A 19120-nucleotide genomic window follows, 5' to 3' on the forward strand; every position below is an offset into this window, starting at 1 on the left:
CTGTCTGTGCAGTATCTAAAACTAATACTGAAAGGATTGTAGCTGTTTGTTTGAATGGACAACCAATTTTGTTGACCTTAAGGCATTGCTATGGTAACATTCATCCAGCATACCCTCTGTTGTGAACTGATCTGTTGTTCGTCGCTGATCTCACTGAATTACTCGCTGTCACTTGTGGCGTGGAATATTGGTAGTTTGCTGGTGGTGAGAGCTGGGCAGTGCTATTGTATAGGGTAACCTTATGATGGACTATCTGGCCTATTGTGTGCACCAGGTCCACGGAAGACTTCCAGAGAAGAGCCGTTCTGAATCGCCCGGAGAGAAAAATGTGCCCTTTGGGACCAGCTTTATTAGGCTTGCTTTGTTGTTTTATGTTGTGTTGATTTATCTTACCCCGTTCTTTCTTTCAAGCTTTGAAAGTTCTACACAACCATGGACAGTATACATGTACCCATGTATGTGTTGGATTTCACCGAACTACATGTGTAGATGTAACCCTCCTATGGGTTCCGTTCGCAAGTACCCAATCAACGGCCAGAAAAGGAGAGTTGAGGGTGATCTAGACTGGTTCCCGATCCATATATTTCGAATGATCCAAAGTTATGGGGTCGGGGATTAGTCTGCGAGACCATTGCAAGTTTTAATGCGAACAATTCGGACATATTCGAACGTATTCAAATGTATTTGCGCGCCGACAACGCCTGACGCTCACGCGCTAAGACGCTGTGGCTTGGCTTTATGCACATATTCAGGATAAAATAATTGTGCGTACTTCTTGCGCAAATTACCGTGCGCACACGCGGTGTCCCATCCAAGGCTCTCAGAAACTTGGTAAAAGCGCGCCCTCTTTGTTGGCGCACGGAGCCATATACTTAAAACTGTCACCAACTGTCAAAACAACCCGACCTGGAACTCTCTCGGTAGCTTTTGTTCAGGCTGGTCACCAACTTCCACAACTCCCTCAGGATTACACAGTATAACTGCCAAAGCTGGTTTAAGTTGTTTGATAGATTGGTTGACTATTAATCCCGGTACAGGTTGTGTAGCAGTCATTTTAACCTGTCAATTGAACCATTGAACCAATATGATGCCAGCTTACAGACCTGTTCAAAATTGTACCCTGATAGGTTTTGATAGATAGGTTTACTAGTGACAGATTGTCACTAGGATGATTATTGGTGTAAATCTGATTCTTGACAGTGTGTCGTTCATTGAAACAGGATGTCTGTACCTTGTTGTACTTCCAAAGATGTGTTTCTTAGCATATATTCATCTGCACTACATGTATGTAACGTCACTTCTCCTGTACATGTATGCTAAATGCATAGTCTATACTATGTCAACATTGTCTAGCCACGAAGCTGCACACACTAACATCTTCGCCACCCCTCCCCTTACCCCTCCCCCCCCCCCCCCCCCCCCCCCCGCCCCTGTTTGACACAGTCTAACCTTATCTCTATCCAGCCAATAGGAAAGGAGATTTCCTGCTTAATGCCATTCCTTTTCACCAATAAGGATTGAGCTTTTTTCCCGGGGGGATAGAGAGAGGCTAATTTATGCGTAGGATGTCAATAAGATTTTTTTTTTTTGGAAGACGCGCTTCCGTACTAGACAGAGTTTGGTTTGGTGAACCCGTGAAAAGGTTATTCCTTTGTAAGGCTGGGGAACATGCATGTGGGTTTTGTGATACTGTGCCAAGTTCTTGGTAAGTCTCGTTTAGTGTATATTGTAACTGTGCTTCGGTATTTGGTCAATGAAGATTTGGCTTGTTTAGTTTGACTTGGACCCAAGCATCCTCTGTTTAGGACATTGTATAAATCAGTGATTCAGTTTTTCAGGCAGTTAATCAGTTAGTGACTAGGTCAGCCTGGAGAACCCTGGGAAAAAAATACTCTTTTAGGATTAGAAACTGACTTATTGTCAGTGGTTTTATAAAAATGTTTAGATTGTAAATATCAAATAACAAAGAATTCTTGTCATCTAAGGAAAGTTTAGTACCATTTCGGAGCGGGGTTGGTGCCTCAAGAAAATCAATCCAACTTTTGTAGGAGCTGGTGGGAAGAACCACAAATTTAATAGAGTGAAAATGTAACTCATTAGTTTTCAAGGATTTGCAAGTTCTAGACAGGCCGTCCCAGGCACCTAGAAATAAAAGATTGGTCGGTGAATAGTGGATGAGAATTATGACCACATCTTCACATTAAAAGCTGACTCACAAGTTTTAAAAAAAGAACAACTTACTCATTTCATCAGTGTACAGTCACATTTATGTTATCACCGATCGTGCACATGTACCTATAGATCTAGTGCGACGGCGCATAAAGCGTGCTGAAACATGATTGTTGGACGCAAGCGAAGCATGAAGGGGCTGCGGAACCGGTCCGGCCACGCCCTGAGGGCCCCTGCTGCGGCCACGCCCATCAACAGAAGGTACATTACCTGCATGAGATGTTATATTGATTGAGCTTCAATCACACCTGTCAGATGCATGTATACTGTACGGACAATACAGGCGTTATTGGTAGTATTGAAACGTCTACACTTATGTTCGTGTTAGAAACGTGGAATGTGTCCAGTTTATTTCGGATGTTCCTTTTGGCAGTTTGGGATCAGGGTTTGTTCTTGAGTGTTACGCTCGGCGTACCTGTATTGTGTGCAAACTTGCAATGTGCTCCCATTGTTAAATAGGACTTTTTACAAGGTAGTGTGCATATTGTTTAACAAATGTAACCACAAAACTCCCTCTAAACATTTTGGTAGATTTAGCACAGAAAGTAGTAGCTTGGGCGGAGCCAGCTTTGGCTCAAGGAAGGGGGGAGGTACATGTACAAAAGGTAGCTGTCTAGGGGGCAGGAGCAGGCATGTGTTACTTTTTTCTGCATGATTTTCTTATATTTTTATGTGGCACAAAGTGGGGGGAGGGGGGTGGGGTTGAAACTCTCTAAGACCCCCTCCCCCAGAGCTTCCACTGAGGACCGTTTGCAAACCGTCAGAAGATGAGGTACATGTACATGTATAGCCCTATAGATGAAGCGACTACTTTGTGACTGTGACAAATGGGCCACCGGACAGCTGTACGCAACATATACTGTCAGTATGCTCTCACTGTCATAAAATTAAGAAGTTGCTGGATTAAGTAACTCAACTTGACTCAACTGCTGTCCGATATCAGTATTTTTACCAAGGGCTCAACTGTGAATGCGTTAAACAGCTATGTACATGTGTGCTTACATGCAATCCATAAACAAGTAAGACCAATGTATTGGTATCACATACTTTGGACTTCTTGTACATCTTTGGCTCTCACATTTTGAGACCCCCCGCCTCCTTGAGATTTTTTTATTAAAACCCTCCTTTAGTTTGATCAGTCACAGGCACTCACAAATTCAATCCTGTTCCCCTGCCATGCCTTTTATACAGGCTAGTCACCAGCAGTCATTTGGTATTTCTCGTATGCACTGTGACAGTCCAATTCCATCAATGTCAGACAAAAGCAGGTGACTGGTGGCCACAGCTGGCTTATCAATCTCCTACAGTCAAAGCTACCAGTGTATCAGTTTTCATAGCAATAACAGCCAGTCAATCCTGCTTTATGAAGTCAGGGAGCACTCAAGAGTTAAAAACAGTCACCTGATATATTTTGACTTCTGCCTGGCCTTGTTGAAATTGCCATCCAGAGAAGGAGAAATATATATTAAAAAAATGGAATTGGAGGGATTTTGTTTTTGATTTGTTACACTACAATACAGGCTTCCAAAATCCCATCCAAATAGCGCGCACACTTTCCTAACAAATTTGTAGATTTGAAAGCTTGCTGGAGTTAATCTCCTTCATTTTGTATGACGCAAATTGTTAAACAAATCTTTTGGAAAACAATTTTTTTTGGGGGGGGGGGCAGTGTTGATATTTTGGCGACAGAACCCTAGTACAGGATGACCAGATTAGTGAATCAACGTTTGGCACACTTTTAGGTTAGCATGATATTTTGGTCTGTACGTCAGGAAGCATGAATATTTTTTACATCTACGTAATGTGTACGTAAATGGGGGCATTCAAATCGAAGTGATACATTTATAAGTGGGAAATTTTGTTTTGCCCAGGATAACAAACCTTTAATACTGTATGTATGACTTGTTTCTGATTATACATTATTTTGAGTTATGTTATGGATGCTTAGAAAATTCCTGTGTGGCTGCTTCCAGAGATAATAATACAAAAAAAAATTCAATGAACATTTCAACTTCTTCAATGTTTTTTTGTTTTGTTACTAGCCCCAAGAAAAATCCCTTGAAAAAAGCGCGTCATTGACGGTTCAAAAACGTGTAGGCAAAAAGCATCTGCAGCGAATACGCACATACGTTGCGCTGTTTGCGTAGAGCAAAATGACACGCTCATTTGCTGATCGTGCGTTTCGGTTTTGGGCGTATCGTCTTCGATAACGCACCGGTTTGGAATACAAACGCAGATGCAAATAGCCGTACAAAAGCCGTACAAAATTTGTAGGTCTCCATAGGTTTGTGCACAAACATGGATGCACCCAGCAGGCATTACTTTGTACACGAAGTTAGCGCTCTAGTAATTTAATATAGCTCTATGTCTCCTACCCAACTCCTGTAGCACTATTTCTTACCCTACCCATTTACCCAGCCCCTTCTCCTTCCAAAAATATAAGGGATGGGGTCTTGGGGAAGTGGAGCACGGTGTACCTGTTGAAAAGGGTCTTGGTCTGAGGTACCGTAGCCTGGCTTTTTCTTCATGCCATTCGTTTCATGGGTCTTCCTATGTGACGGATTGATTGCCATCTTGAGCCAGGCTATGTGGTTGCCTTTTGTAGGTTTCCTGTGAGTCATGTTATACTTCAGCGACTCGTTGCGCTGAATGCGTTCGCTGCAGACAGCAAAACTTAAACTTTTCAGGGGACTGCAGCAGTGTGGTAAAGGCCATTATGTTATATTTACTTGTGACATACTTGCAAAGAATTGCACCCTCCCTGGTCTACCGTGGTCTGATGGTTACATTGTCCGACTCATTGGTACATGTACATGTGCGTGTCCTTGGGCAAAACATTTTACTATAATTGCTTCTCTCCATGGAGTATAAATGGGTACCTGTGAGGGTAGAGACCAGATTGCACTGATGCTTGTGTTCTTAAGCAAGACACTTTACTACAATTGTCTCTCTCCACCCAGGAGTATAAAAGGGTACCTGTGAGGGTAGAGACCAGATTGCACTGATCTCGAGCTGCTGCAGAAAAGTGGTCTCTAAGCTTTATGTACAGGGATAGTAATTACAGGGATAATAACTACTGGGATAATAATTCTGCAGTGCTTTGACAGGCATGCAACTTTTCGTCGGATCCGCTGATTTCCTCGTTTTTTTACTTCTCATGAATGCCATTACAAATTGAAAAACACTGTACAAAGTCTTGTGTTGTTTGGAATTTCCTCGTTTTTTCTAAATTCCCAGTTTCATGCCTGTTTGAGAGTCTTAGACATCGGCACAAAGAGCTAGACATTTTAAACATCACATTATTACATGTAGTTATATGCTGGACCTGCAATATGCATTCACCACTCAATGTAATATTATTATAATCATAATCATGAATTTTAGGTTTTTTGTGTCAAGTGTAAACTTGACTTTAGCTTTAAAATAACATGGTTAAGAAACCTCAACTTCTATGACCTTTGTGCTTATAGTAAGTCTGTTAGTGACAGTAATGTTAATTGTTTACATTGTGTATTTTAAATGGTTATACATGTATTCCAAGTTAACCTGGAGAAGGGAGTTGTCAAATGTTAATCACACAGGCCGTACATGTCAGGTTGTATTCAAACCGTTCTCCAAAAGAAAAATAAACTTGATCAGTTCAACATCTCTTCCGACAGGGCCCCCCCCCCCCCCAAATGCCCAACCGACGTCCTGGCGGAACCTGCCTTCATGGGTATGAGTCAGTGTATTGCAACTAAAATTGAAAGTTGGGAAGGAGGTTTTTGGAGGGAGGGGGCAACGTTTGAAGGTCAGAAGTGATTATACAACAGCCCTGGTGACTTTTTCCCAGGAGTCTGTTTTTTTGGCTGAGTGTTTTAGAAAGCATTTCCGTTATAAAAAAACTTTGGAACTTTCACTTTTGACAAGTTAAAAGCAAGCTGTACTACCGGTAGCTACAATGTAGCATTGGATTTGTGGTCATTCCGAAGACTCCTTGAGATTTTGTGATGAAGCTTATTGTTGGATAAAGTCTTTTTCTCAAAGCTTTGTGCTTGAAAGAAGCAGAAAAAACTCTTAACATGACTGTGTTCAAGATAATGACTAAGTGACGAAGGCACTTTTAGGGGAAGAACGAACTTGGCTTGCTAATTTCCCCGAAAGGTTTGACCCCACGGCACCTTGGAAAAAATCGTCAGAACGCGTCAGCTGTCAGCTGCCGGCAACGTTTCCTTTCTGTTGAAGTAGGTGGGTTGAGATTTGACTAGGTTGTCTTCGGTCTGAGAAGTTGCTCCTACGTTGTAGTTGGTGGGAAAAAGCCTAGGATGGAGCGTTACCCGAAAAGATCTACTTGGAAACCAAACTCGAGGTGATGTTATTTTCTTGTATCCTGAGCGTCAAACAAATTGTGTCTGGTATGTATGTAAAAGTAATTTTAATGATGTTGTTAAGCTGTCCGCTGTAGTTTGATCATGCCATCATCTCTGGATGACAGTTCAAGGTAAGTGACAGGTCAGTGCATCAGAGCAGCATTCTGCTTGGTTGACCTCATTACAGGTCAAGTCAATTTAAATATTCATGCACCTGTGAGCTTGGCCAATCAGGCCAAAGGGAAAAAACACTTCCTACCAATGATGGCCTAAAGGCTGTTGGCTATCTTACACAAGTATACGTACAATTTACCATGAAGCAGGTCTCAAGTCTAAAACAGGGGTGAGATTTGTCAGGATTTTTTCCTGATTTCAAGATTTTTATGTCGGGATTTCTTTAGATTTCAGGATTTTTTTTCAGGATTTTCCTGATTTTCAAGTTTTTTTCAGGATTTTGCTTGATTTCAAGATTTTTTGTCGGGATATTTCCTGATTTCATTTTTTTTTTTTTTTTTTATATTCCCACCCCCTGATTTCAAGATTTTTTTGTCTGGATTTTTCCTAATGTCAAGGTTTTTTAAAGAATCCCTTTTGAAATCTAGAATTCTTCAGGATGGTTTTTTTTTTATTATAATAAAATATTATAACAGAAGAACTGGGTATTTTAATACCTTTGCGTTGGGACCCTTGGGCTTGGTGACCACCTTTGTGGTTTTTTATTGCCCCCCAATCTCATCCAATATCCAAACTTTCAATCTGCAATTAGCTGTAACTAACCCTCCAATTTATCGTTATTAACAACTGATATCCACTCCACCTAATACTGCAGCACGTGCGCGTCTTTTAAATTCAGTGCATCCGGCGTTGGAGGTAAACTGCTCGTTGTGTGTCATCAGCTCACATGATCAATAGTGCACGCTCGTCATCGTTTCTGATCACCGTTTACAGAAATTTGCATAATTAACGGTGCTAAATCGTAAATTTCCTCCGACACTCTTCACAATAGAGTTGGGGTTCCTGTTGACGAGGAGTCACTTTAAACGTGCAGTTAGTGACAGTTAGTTCTCGTTTGCTGTATAAAATTACTTTGTGGTGCACAAGTTGGTATTCAATTTCATGTACAAGTACATGTCGCCTTATGTTCGTGATTTCTTGCAAGTCTGCGGTTCTGAGCAGTTAGGGGCCTTTGTATTTTCAAGGAACAGTGCAAGGCTCAGACTTTCTACGCAACTTCGTTTCAATAAGGGATTGTTTTGCCACTTACACGTAGCTACAGAATTCTACCCTTGAATCGGTTCTGTGGAGATCTGCCAGTTTTCCGATGCCAAGACGCCATTATGCTCTGCACTGGTTGTGATGCTGTAGTGGATATTTTTGTATAAAAAAAACACCCATTGGATAAAATAGTCTTTTTCATTGTTCAGCTAACTTGCAATGTTTTAGGAATGGATACATTTACTTGTATCTTCTGATGGGTCATCTTGTCGCTTCACCGTATCTTGAAAGCGATTCCATTGCAGCACTCTTCTGAAGTCTCGTCTGATGAGCAGGAGCATTTTATACAAAAGGGAGGGGCTAAATATGTAGGCAGGACACCGATGGTGAATTCAGTCTCTCGAAAGAGCTCTGGAACTTGGCCGTGAATCAATCTGTCTTCATCATCTGTGATACGCCACACTGAATGGGATAGCACCCATGCATCGCGTTAGCATCATGGACGACGACCCTAACCCTTTTACTTATAGAACCAATTATAAATATCGCAAGAAGCAACCTTTTAGGTAAATTATGGAGATTTTTGATTACTTCTGTTTTTTTTCAGTCTTTTTTTTATCCTATTGATACTCATGAAAGAAGACTGTCCATTTTAACACTGTTTTGCAGTAATTTTTTCTGGTGAAAAATCCTGCATTGCTCATGATATATTCGTGTACCGGTACGGTATTTCTATCTGCACAATACTTCCTGTACAACCCTAGGGTTATCCATGTACATGTATAGTGTACATTTACTAATGTTACCTGTTATGTGCTGGAGTACTTTGTATCGTCACATACAATGTACTGGTTTTCAAACCCTGCTATGCCCAGTGCAGTGGCAAAGAGAATTATCAGACCTTTCAAAACTTTTAAATTTGCCTGACTAAAAGGGTTTTGAAAGGTGAAATAGTGCTGGAACTTTGAAACTTTTTGAAAGGTTTCGGAAGGTGAAGCAATTCTGTGGGCAAATTCAGTAAGTTGCCTTTCAATACCTTTCAAAAGGAATTGAAAGGTGTGGTAGTGCAGTAACAGTAAATTGGATTTTAAAAGGTCCAGCATTTTTTTCCTCCAATTTGCCAGCACCCAGATTTCGAGGTGTTTTGAATGGTCTAACTACAGGAGAGTTAAAAATTTTTTATTCAACTACCCAACATTAATATATACTGTACAATGTGAACATGAATACATGTACAGGTACATTTTACATGTATGCACAGATTAGTAACATTTGACCTGATATGATTGGAAGCAGGTGTCTTCCACCTGTCATTATAATACAATGTAGCTGATATGATCAATACGGTAAGTACACGCATAGTGGGATTGAGTAATACACATTTCTGTATAAATATAATGTTTCCCCCATTTGCAGTTCGTTTCACTGTTCTTACAAGATAAGCCTATATTTTAATCTGACTGGTAAAGACTCACAGATTTCAATGTAAATCCTCTGTTTTTCCGCTCCTCTCTTTAGATCCAAACTGAGCTCCTTGTTTGGGATGGACCGTGCTAGTAATCAGGGTGGAAATGAATCTCTGACTTACACAGCACCCAAGCAACCCAAGAAAGGAGGCAAAACACCAAAAGGTACGTGTGCACTAACATGCCAACAGTTCCGACCCCTGCCACCCCACCAACTCCCCTCCACCCCATCCACTTTCAGACGCGCCCCTTTGCATCACTGACCCATACAGCAACCATCCCAAGAAAGGAGCCGTAAACTCAATACCGAGTTCCTCCATAACCCCACCCAGCACCCCTCCATGCTACCCCACACCTCTACCCCCATTCCGTTCAAGCGACTCCCCAAGCGTTGCAATCAATTTGAAATGAAATTTTATTGACACACACTTGACTGGCATTCCTTAAACAAATAATACTGATGATTTTCATGCTGGCATTCCTTAACCCTAACCCCTTGGGTATATTTACCAGAAAGTATCCTGAATCCACCAAAATCCATCAATTTTGCCATGCAAAAAAAAATTGGTGGCCAGTGAGTCCATCATAATCCACCAGTTAGCCGGGAGTAAAATCTGTTCAGATCCTGAATCCATCAAAGTCCCCCAACTGCTCAATATGGAGGTATCCTGAATCCATCAAAATCCTGCAGTTCTGCTAGGCTTACAATCCTGAATCCATCAAAATCCCCCAGGTTGTGCAATATGGAGGTATCCTGAATCTGCCGAAATCTCCCGAAACGGGGGTGTGGATTTTGTTGGATTCAGGTACGTTAATGTTAAACAAATAATACTGATGATTTTCATGCTTGAATGTTTCTCATACTTTATTGAATTGAAACAACTCCGGAACATCAGTATGAAACAAGTGTTGATAAATTGTGTAGGGTGTTGTTTTTGTTTCAGGAAAAGAACTTTGTCCTAGTTGTCAGATGGGCCAGGGACGGGATGCATATTGTACAGGGTGTCTAATTGAATTTACTCATTAAGACTTGACATTTCCTGTAACAGAGTTGTTGGCATGTGTGTGGCTTACCATCAGGGTGTGTATATTAGTGATGACACATTGTGCAATAATGAGTCCCTCGTACTCAATTCGCATTCAAGATTTTTGCCAGAAAGCAGATTTTGTGTAAAAATTGATTCGAAATGGATTTGTTCTCTTTCGCCTGTTTCAGTTGACGATCAGAAGTACTAAGATTTTTCTGTAAGGTGAAACAATTACAGATTACTCTTGAAAAAAAGTTCCCATGTCTTTTTTTCTTTTAACCTCTGTTTGTTTGATCAGTCACAGACAGTCAAAATTCAGTCCTGTTCCCCTGCCATACCTTTTACACAGGCTAGTCACCAGTAGTCAGATCATATTTCTTGTAAGCACTGTGACAGTCAAATGCCATCAACAGACAAAAGAAGGTGACTGGTAGGCACAGCTGGCTTATCAATCTCCTACAGTTAAACATACATGTGTAGCAGTCAATCCTGCTTTATGAAGGAAGGGAGCACTCAACTGTTAAAACCAATCACTTGATTTATTTAACTGCTGGGCTGGCCTTGTAGAAATTGCCAGCAAGAGAGGGAGGATTAATATATATTTTATTAATGTTTTTTTTTTGTAGAGGGGGCGGCCCAATCTTCGTCAGGGGGAGGACAGTCGGCCTTGTTACTAGCAGTGGCAGTCCATGCATACAGATTGTAAGTTTGCGCCAATATTTCTGCCAGAACGAAAGTTGTGTATTTACCTTGAGGTAATACTGCTTGTTAAATGAAAATATTTTCTAGCCTCATTGGGCATGTGTACATGTACGACATCCCATCGGCAGACAGTATACAAATATTGCATGTTTGTGAGTGCAATGGTAAAAATAATTTCATTCGGTGACAGATGAAATGTTCCATTCCACGAGGCGAAGCTGAGTGGAATGGAACATTTCATTTGTCACCGAATGAAATTATTCTGTCCATTGCACGAACGTGAAACATTCATTATTTGTTTTATGTAACACCTGAATAAATACTTGTCATCTGATTGGTTGACTTTAAATAACCAATTTCTTCGGGTTAAAAACTGTTTAAAAGTTCGAACTGTTCAACAGGTTGAGAACCATCATATTCAATGTATCTCGATTTAAAACAGCGCCACCACCAGCAGCAGTGACACCGTGCAATGGTGCTATTCAGCGCGCAATAGAACTTCTATTGCAATGTGCGCTGCACGCCACGCGTGCGCTGTGCGTTGGGACAAATAATTCAATGACATGTGATCAACGATCCACCAGTCAGATGGCGGGGATTTAGTCAGGTGTTGTATAATGGAGGATAGTCAGTGACTTAACCAAGTAGTGTATTGTGTATTTGCTGTGCTTGGAAGTGCAGCAGTCCATCACACGTCCAGTCATGAGAAAATCAAAAATCCAAAAACAGTGGATGAACAATAACAAAGGAATGCCTTTGTCAAAGCTCATTTGAATAGCCTGTGAGTTGACTTGAGACTGGAGGACTTGTGATGGACTTGCAGGGACTTGTGATGGACTTGACTACAGCATTTCTGTCTGGCCACCCTGTAGCTTGAATTCATTGTTTTGACTTACAATACCAAACAGTTTCTCCGTGGATCCCTTAAGATTCAGAATGTTTGCGATCTACTCTGCGCTCATGACGTTGGTTACTTGACTGATGATGTCACAACGCTATGCACGTTGTAGTTGACCTTCCCATAAATCCACAGTGACGGCTAAACATCCTTAATGACGTTACACTATGACTGGTAACCGGCTCATAGACCCCATAGGTTATCATGCAAAGTAACCGGTGCTTTGCCCTCCCTACTTCCCACACATGTGCGTACCGGTACTTTACAGGTTGTTAATGAGCCGTGCGTCTGGTATCCTTCCAGTTTACCAGGCTATTCATAGACCCATGCCCTGGCATAGTGTGACATGACTCATAGCATTTAACTGCACCCGTTCAGGGACTCACTTAAAAAAAAATTGTTAAAACTGTCCTTTGCCTTCCCCCCTTACCGAAATTATTTATGTACATGTACACAATCGTGCACTATGACTCCACAGATTACAGGTGTGGTGTTACCTTCCAATATGGTGTTGGCAATTTGACATAATATTGGTGTTCATGGATATGAAACTATAAAAATGAGCTCAAAAAGTGTAGGCTTCGCGTGTTAGTGATTGGTTACCACATGTAAGTTTTGGTTTCATAGGATTATGTTAATTTCTTCTATAAAGTTTAGTTTGTTCAAAGAGGAATGTTTATCACTTATTTTAAGACCTGAGGAAAAATATGTAATAGTCCAGGGTCCTAAATTTGAGTATTAGACTCACATGAACTTTATTCAAGTCTACTTTGTGTAACAATAGCCTGAACAAAAACACACCTTATTTTATTGTTTTACAGCAATTGAGTATTCACTTTTTCTCTCATTGTTTGCAGTTCCAATGGCACATACATCAAGCATGGTAAGCTGGGAGCTGCCATCTTGGGCAACCACACAGCTAACGATGTAAGTTGCTTTCTTATCAGTCGCCCTCTGTCATACGATAATCAACGACAAGGTATTATCATGTCAAACTGGTAAAAGATGAGTTATGCATCATTTTTTTGTTATTTCTTTTCAACTCCCCAGTACAAACTTCTCCTGTACATCAGCAAGCAGCAGCAGGTGACACATGCCAGAATCACACCGCATTTTATCTTCACAGTGAGTATACAAAACTTCCTTGCTGCCTAGTATCTCCCGCAACTTTTGTTTTATAAACCGTACTTGACTCTCAGGCCCACCATCAACCTTCAAACCCTCTTTTTCCTACCCCACGTAAGAGTTGAATCAATCACCGTAGTTTGTCAGAGTGACCGTTGCATATCTCAAATTGTTTGACAGTTTTGTGCATTGGGAGAGAATGGATATATCTAGTAGGACGCCATGGTTCAGTGGTTACCGTCTTTGACTCATGTACAAAGGCGCGTGGGTTCGAACCCTGCCAGGAACATGGTGTTTGTGCCCTTGGGTAAGACACTTAACTACAATTGCCTCTCTCCACCCAGGAGTATAAATGGGTACCTGTGAGGGTCGAGGACCGATTGAGCGCTGATATCGGCTGCCGCGTGGTCTCGTAGACTAATGAACAGGGTAATAATTGTAAAGCGCTTTGAGATTGTTGATACGATGGAAAGCGCTATACATGTATGCACAATTATTATTAAAATCGGAAGTGGAAAATATTAAAGATTTTTATTAATGAGACATTGTAATAACAGTTGTATGTTGACAACTTTATATTTTTTGGATCATGATTGGAGATGATGTTGTTTTTTTGTATGTAGACACAAGCCAACAACTATGCCACATTTTACGATGAGCAGCGGCAGAACTGGTCCATCATGTTTGAGTCGGAACAGAATGCTGTCGACTTCGCCAAACAGGTAAGACTCTCTGTCAAATGATCTAATTCCCCTCTAGGCCATCAGCCTTGGTCCAAAATTTTGGTATCAAATGAGGGGAATAATTGTCATAGCAATTTTTGGCAAGGTACAGACCTCCAGAGTTGGAAAATATGTGATAGCATTGCAACGGTGGCAGCTTTTTGGGTGTTATCGCCCTTTTTTTCAAAATGCTTGTTACCAGTCTAGGGGCGGTATACCTTGCGCATGCGCACTATAATCATTCATGCCCTGATTTGATACTGGCCAAACCCCCAGGCTGATGGCCTACTCCCCTCCCCACCCCATGGCCAAAAAAGTGTGAGACAGATCTTTTACAGCAAAAGGTTTTCTTATTGTGGTTTCCAGAAGAAAATAACTAAATCTGTAGTGGTAATAATAAGGTTTTCCAAAAGTAATAATTTGAACTCTATAATATCTTGAACTTTTTTGGCCTCTTTGTTTCATCTCAAGATCTCACTGCAAGAAGTCTTTGCCAAAAATCATTAGACTAATTGAAGGACCTAACAGGCTCTAAAAGAAGATTTTTTTTTAATTGAAAACAATTGTGAAGGATTTGGAGTCTTTTTGTTTCAATTAAACATCTTTGTTAAAGTGTTTGCAAAAATCTTTCTGACTTTTAGACTTCTCCTTCTAGCCTGTACATCTCTCAAAGAACCAATCTTGTTCCTCAGCAGTGAATTTCTTTCTGTTGGGTGTTCTTAGGTGGGTTTGTCCAAGCTGAATGCTTCCGGGGGCATCACCAAGGGAGTCATCCAGCAGGACCTGACAGTAGGCATGGGGGAGCCAGTCAGTGAGGGAGACTCCGTGGAGGTCAAGTACACCGGATGGCTGTATCAAAGCAGGGCGTTTGGAAGCGTAAGTCCATCTCTGGTTTATGAAGTAATAATATTGACTATGTGAAAAGTACAGCAGATGACATTGGATGGCTTAAAGGGAATGTGCATCATTGGCTTTTGCTGTAATTTTCAGAAATGAACTATTTGAGGGGTTAGTATAATAGATCAAATATTGTTACACTGACAAGTTTGAAGTTTTCTGTTCGAAAATGCTAGAAAAACCAGGAAAAACAAAAAAAATGTTCAAGCAGTCTGGTTCCCTGACTCCACTAAAGATGAAATGGATCAATTTATAGATGCCGGAAAATTGTAAGGTAAGGGACCAGTCTAGCTGGCCTGCACCCATTCATGAACATGTAACCAATAGCAAACAAAATTTGGACTGAAAGAAATGGTAAATTTGGAGCAGTAGTTGAAAAAAAAATAGGTTTTTCCAACGGTGGTCGGCCGACCACCAATGGAAATTTATACAAAAATACTACTTTTCTTGACATGACTTCACACCAGGTGCCATAATTTTACAAGATGCTTGAGACTGTCATTTGCCAACATCCTAGTAAGGTATTTGGTAAAAAAATTAGTAGTTTCGTTTTTCGATGTTTGCAAATGTTGTATATTCCCTTTAAGGATAATATAAACAACATTTGCTAACATCAAAAAACAAAACTACTAAATTATTATGAGATACCTTACTTGACTGTAAGTGAATAATAGTCTCAAGCATCCTGTAAAATCATGGCAAATTGGTGAAATGTCATTTTCAAGAAATGTGGAATATTTGTATCAATTTCCAACGATGGTCAGCCAACCATCGTTGGAGAAAAAAAATGAATATTTTTTAAATACTGCCCCCAATACCAAATTTAGTCTACATTTTGTTTGCAATCGGTAGCACATCTGTGAACGGATGCAAGCCAGGTAGTCTGGTTCCCTGACCTGACAATTCCCTGACGTCTATAAATGGCTTCATTTTGTCTGAAGTGGGGTCAGGGAACCAGACTTATAGTAAACAATTAACTGTTTTTTTCCCCAGCATCTTTGAACACAAAACTTTAAACGGGTCAGTGTAACAATGTTTGTTATAAAATACTAACCCAAATTACAGCAAAAGCGAAGGTTGTATATGTAACCTTTAAATATAACAGTAAATATTGTTTGTTCTCTGCCAGGTTTTTGACAGCAATGCAACCGTTGACAAGGCATTCCGTTTCAAGATTGGCCGTGGGAAAGTTATAAAGGTAGATTAAAATCTGCTTTTTTTTCTTCAAACGATTGATATACATGTAATTTTTTTTAACCGATTTCTTCTCAAGATATTACCTACTCACTTGGTCTCTTCCTTGAATATCACAATTATTTTGAAGTTCGGGACTACCTTACTCCCTTTTTTTGTTGTCATTTTGAACATTCAGGGCTGGGAGGAAGGCGTGATCTCCATGAAGAAAGGTGGGCGCCGGTTGCTGCTGATTCCCCCTGCGCTGGCCTATGGGAAGAAAGGACTGGGCTCACGGATACCAGCCAACTCCACGTTGATATTTGATGTGGAGATAAAAAAGGTGTCATTTTTTTTCCTTCAAATTTTGACATCATGGGATATTTATTTTTCTTGTTTTAAAAAAAAAAAAAAAATTGGGGGGGGGGGTTTGTAATTATGAAAAAGTGGATTTGCAAGAACTGAATAATTTTTGTAAAGCAGTCTAAATGAGTGGCCATAGTTATTTTACAGTAAACATCAAAACGAAATAACAATTAAACATCGTTTTGATATCTATACCCTGGGCCCAATTTCATGGCTCTGTTTACAACAGAATTCTGCGCATACAATCCACCATTTTGTGCTAACCGCGCTTGCAGAAAAATTCTGTGCTAACCCTGTAACCACAGAATCCTTAGTTACGGGATGTACACATGCGCAAAGGCCAAAATTCCTTGCTAACCCGTGAAATACGCTTACCGTAAGCACGTAAGTTTCTGCTACAGTAAGCACAGATTTTTCGCTAACGGTAAGCAGAACCAAGAAATTGGGCCCTGGTTTGCAATACGTGCGTATCCCTTCACAGCAATTGCATCATTAATTTCACTTAATTGACTTTTGTATTAAATACAGTTGGTCCATAATGTCGACATTGTCATGTCCGTGCAACAAGGTTGGTTCTCCTAAAATAGGCCATACATGAAATGTGAGTTTCAGTATGTCAAAAGGTTGTATCTCACTTAAAATAACCTGGATGTTCACATAGAGTCAATGGACGGCGAGATACGACCTTCTTGCAGAATGGAGTTACGACCTTGTTGCACTGATGCGACGACATAATGACTTACATTGCACACCCCAGCACAGTTGTAAACTTTCCGAGTGAAGTCATTTTTTGTTCTGTGACCTTTGTAGATCAAAGTCTCCAAAGACGAGACTGGTTCAGTGTCTTCAGACGCCATGGAGGCGGCATCTGCCTTGGCCAATGAGCACCATCGGGCAGCCTCACCAAGGGTGGACGGTGCAAGGTAAGCCCCAGCAAGACTGACGGAACTTAAAGGCATATTCTGGAATTCGCCAAACAAAATTAGAAGCCATTTTTGTGGTGGTGCCACAAAGAACACCTCTCTGAGATACCTACCTGCAAAGCATAACGTCTAAACTGGTGTTTCTACTGCAGAATTAATGATTTTGGTCAGACTTTCAGATGCAGTTTAAGTCTTACTCAAGAAAGCTTGTAATTGGTTTTTTTTTCCTCGCAAAATCTTAGAAGGCACTGAGTATACTGTGCTTGTGTGGGTGAAGGGCAAAACGCAATGTTCAAAATTTGAAAAATGTTTACATGTGGTAAAACAGAAATGTATAAATGTGTCCCTCCATATTGTAACTGTATTATTCAACGTTTTTTGCATTCACCTTTGAAAATTTATGTGAAATGTCTAAACTTTTACAAACTAACGTATCTGAGCCGACAAAATAAAAAACGAAAATGATTTTCATGCCAAAGGTCTTGTATGAAGAGCAATTTCTAAAAATTGGTCATTATCTCAAACTTATTTGACATGATTGGTAGACACGTGCCGTTTTTTAATTTGTTTTCTATTTCAGGTAGAGCTCTAGTGATTGTTATCTTGCAGGGTGGGCAAAGTTTACAAATAAATGCGAACTTTGCTCTCTGAAAAGTGTTCTACTTTGTTTGTCTGTACCACTTCTTGTGTGGAGTATGTGGAATGCACAGGTTGTATCAATTTGTGTTCATTACTGTATCAGAATGGCGACGGTTTGATTGTAATCGTATGTATGGTAGGTTGCAATTCTTTCCTTATTCTAGTAAAATTAACCAAATTGTACAGACATGCGTCCATCGAGCTAAACAAATGTAATCTTGATTCCGATGTGTTGGTGATATTCTTCCCTGTCACAGTAGCAGCGATGAAGAAGAAAAGATGCCGACACCATCCAGCGCAAGCCACTCTAAACCACCAGTGCCAAGGAAAATGTAATTAAGAATACGCCAAAGATAAGAGCTTTAATGGACTCTGTGCACAGACTGAAGAAGGTGCTGTTCATGAATGATAGAGGGCGCTGTTTAGCCTAGCATCTATTTTCGAATTACTTGGGCCAAGTTCGGGCAAGGACCAATAGTTGATTAGTGGTTGATTTGTGACGTACCTTACGTCTACGCACTAATAGCAACGTGCGAACGTCTCTAGTCAAACGCTGGTCAAAATGTCATCGCAAAACTTCTGGATTCTGGCTCTCTGCTAGTGTTATGAATGCGCACGGCTATTGGTTACCAGCGAAGCAACCAGGCCCAGTAGGCTGGTTCCAAATAGTCGGCTAGCGTAGTCAACCACGATCGACTAGACAGAGTTCGGGCTAATTTTTGTCGAACTATGGTTAACCAATGGTCAACAATAGTTCTTGCGCGAACCTGCCCTGAGCTATGACTTGAAATTACATAGAAGTGTAAGGGAAGTGGCTGCAGCTGTTGCCATAGACACGTGTGTAATTTTAGCCGTAGCCAAGCATTTCGGACACGGCTTAAGCCATATATAGGACAACAATTATCTGGTTCCAAATTTGATGTCTGCTGTTAAGTTGTTTACATTGTGGGATTCGATGCACGTATTTCAGGGAATTTTGTTAAACAAGAGCTGGCAGTAGACTGGTTGCCACACATTCCAGTAAGTTCTAGACTTCAGAAAGTAGGGGGCAGAAACCATACTAAAAACACTGCTGTCACACATTAAGAATGAGGGCTGAGATTGGTCAGGATTTTTCCTGATCTTAGGATTTTTAAACATCCATTTTGGAATCTGAAATTCCTGAGAATCTAGGTGTTTTCACCTATTAAGATCCTACATTGCTCTAGGGCCCTCGGTGACCCTACAACCCTCTGCTGATTATTTTGTGGATTTTCCATTGTCCCCCAATCTCACCTCTGTAAGAATGAATGCACACCAGGGAAGTTTCTTAATTGATGGAACTGTTGTTCAACACTCATGTTCACATGTACACAGAGTCCTTACCATCATTATCAAGTCACTAACTT

The 19120-nt window shown here is 40.6% G+C and overlaps 1 protein-coding gene across 10 annotated transcripts in view; it reads left to right on the forward strand.

Moving 5' to 3' along the window:
• LOC119734259 (FK506-binding protein 15-like) overlaps positions 1-19120 on the forward strand; it is a 55558-nt gene that overhangs the window by 6051 nt on the left and 30387 nt on the right. For 4 of the 10 annotated variants that reach the window (XM_038207637.1, XM_038207642.1, XM_038207643.1 and 1 more), the window contains exons 1-11: positions 7652-8359; positions 9312-9424; positions 10914-10989; positions 12745-12814; positions 12938-13012; positions 13636-13734; positions 14458-14610; positions 15761-15829; positions 16004-16147; positions 16981-17093; positions 17990-18064. In XM_038207637.1, coding sequence (XP_038063565.1) covers positions 8274-8359; positions 9312-9424; positions 10914-10989; positions 12745-12814; positions 12938-13012; positions 13636-13734; positions 14458-14610; positions 15761-15829; positions 16004-16147; positions 16981-17093; positions 17990-18064 — 1073 coding nt within the window. In that variant the 5' untranslated portion in view covers positions 7652-8273. Of the gene's footprint in view, positions 1-7651; positions 8360-9311; positions 9425-10913; positions 10990-12744; positions 12815-12937; positions 13013-13635; positions 13735-14457; positions 14611-15760; positions 15830-16003; positions 16148-16980; positions 17094-17989; positions 18065-19120 lie in introns of those variants that run through there. The other 6 variants (XM_038207639.1, XM_038207644.1, XM_038207645.1 and 3 more) reach the window with 6 other exon arrangements.

Source organism: Patiria miniata, unplaced genomic scaffold (genome assembly GCF_015706575.1).
Source record: "Patiria miniata isolate m_02_andy unplaced genomic scaffold, ASM1570657v1 HiC_scaffold_27, whole genome shotgun sequence".
Taxonomy (NCBI): Eukaryota; Metazoa; Echinodermata; class Asteroidea; order Valvatida; family Asterinidae; genus Patiria; species Patiria miniata.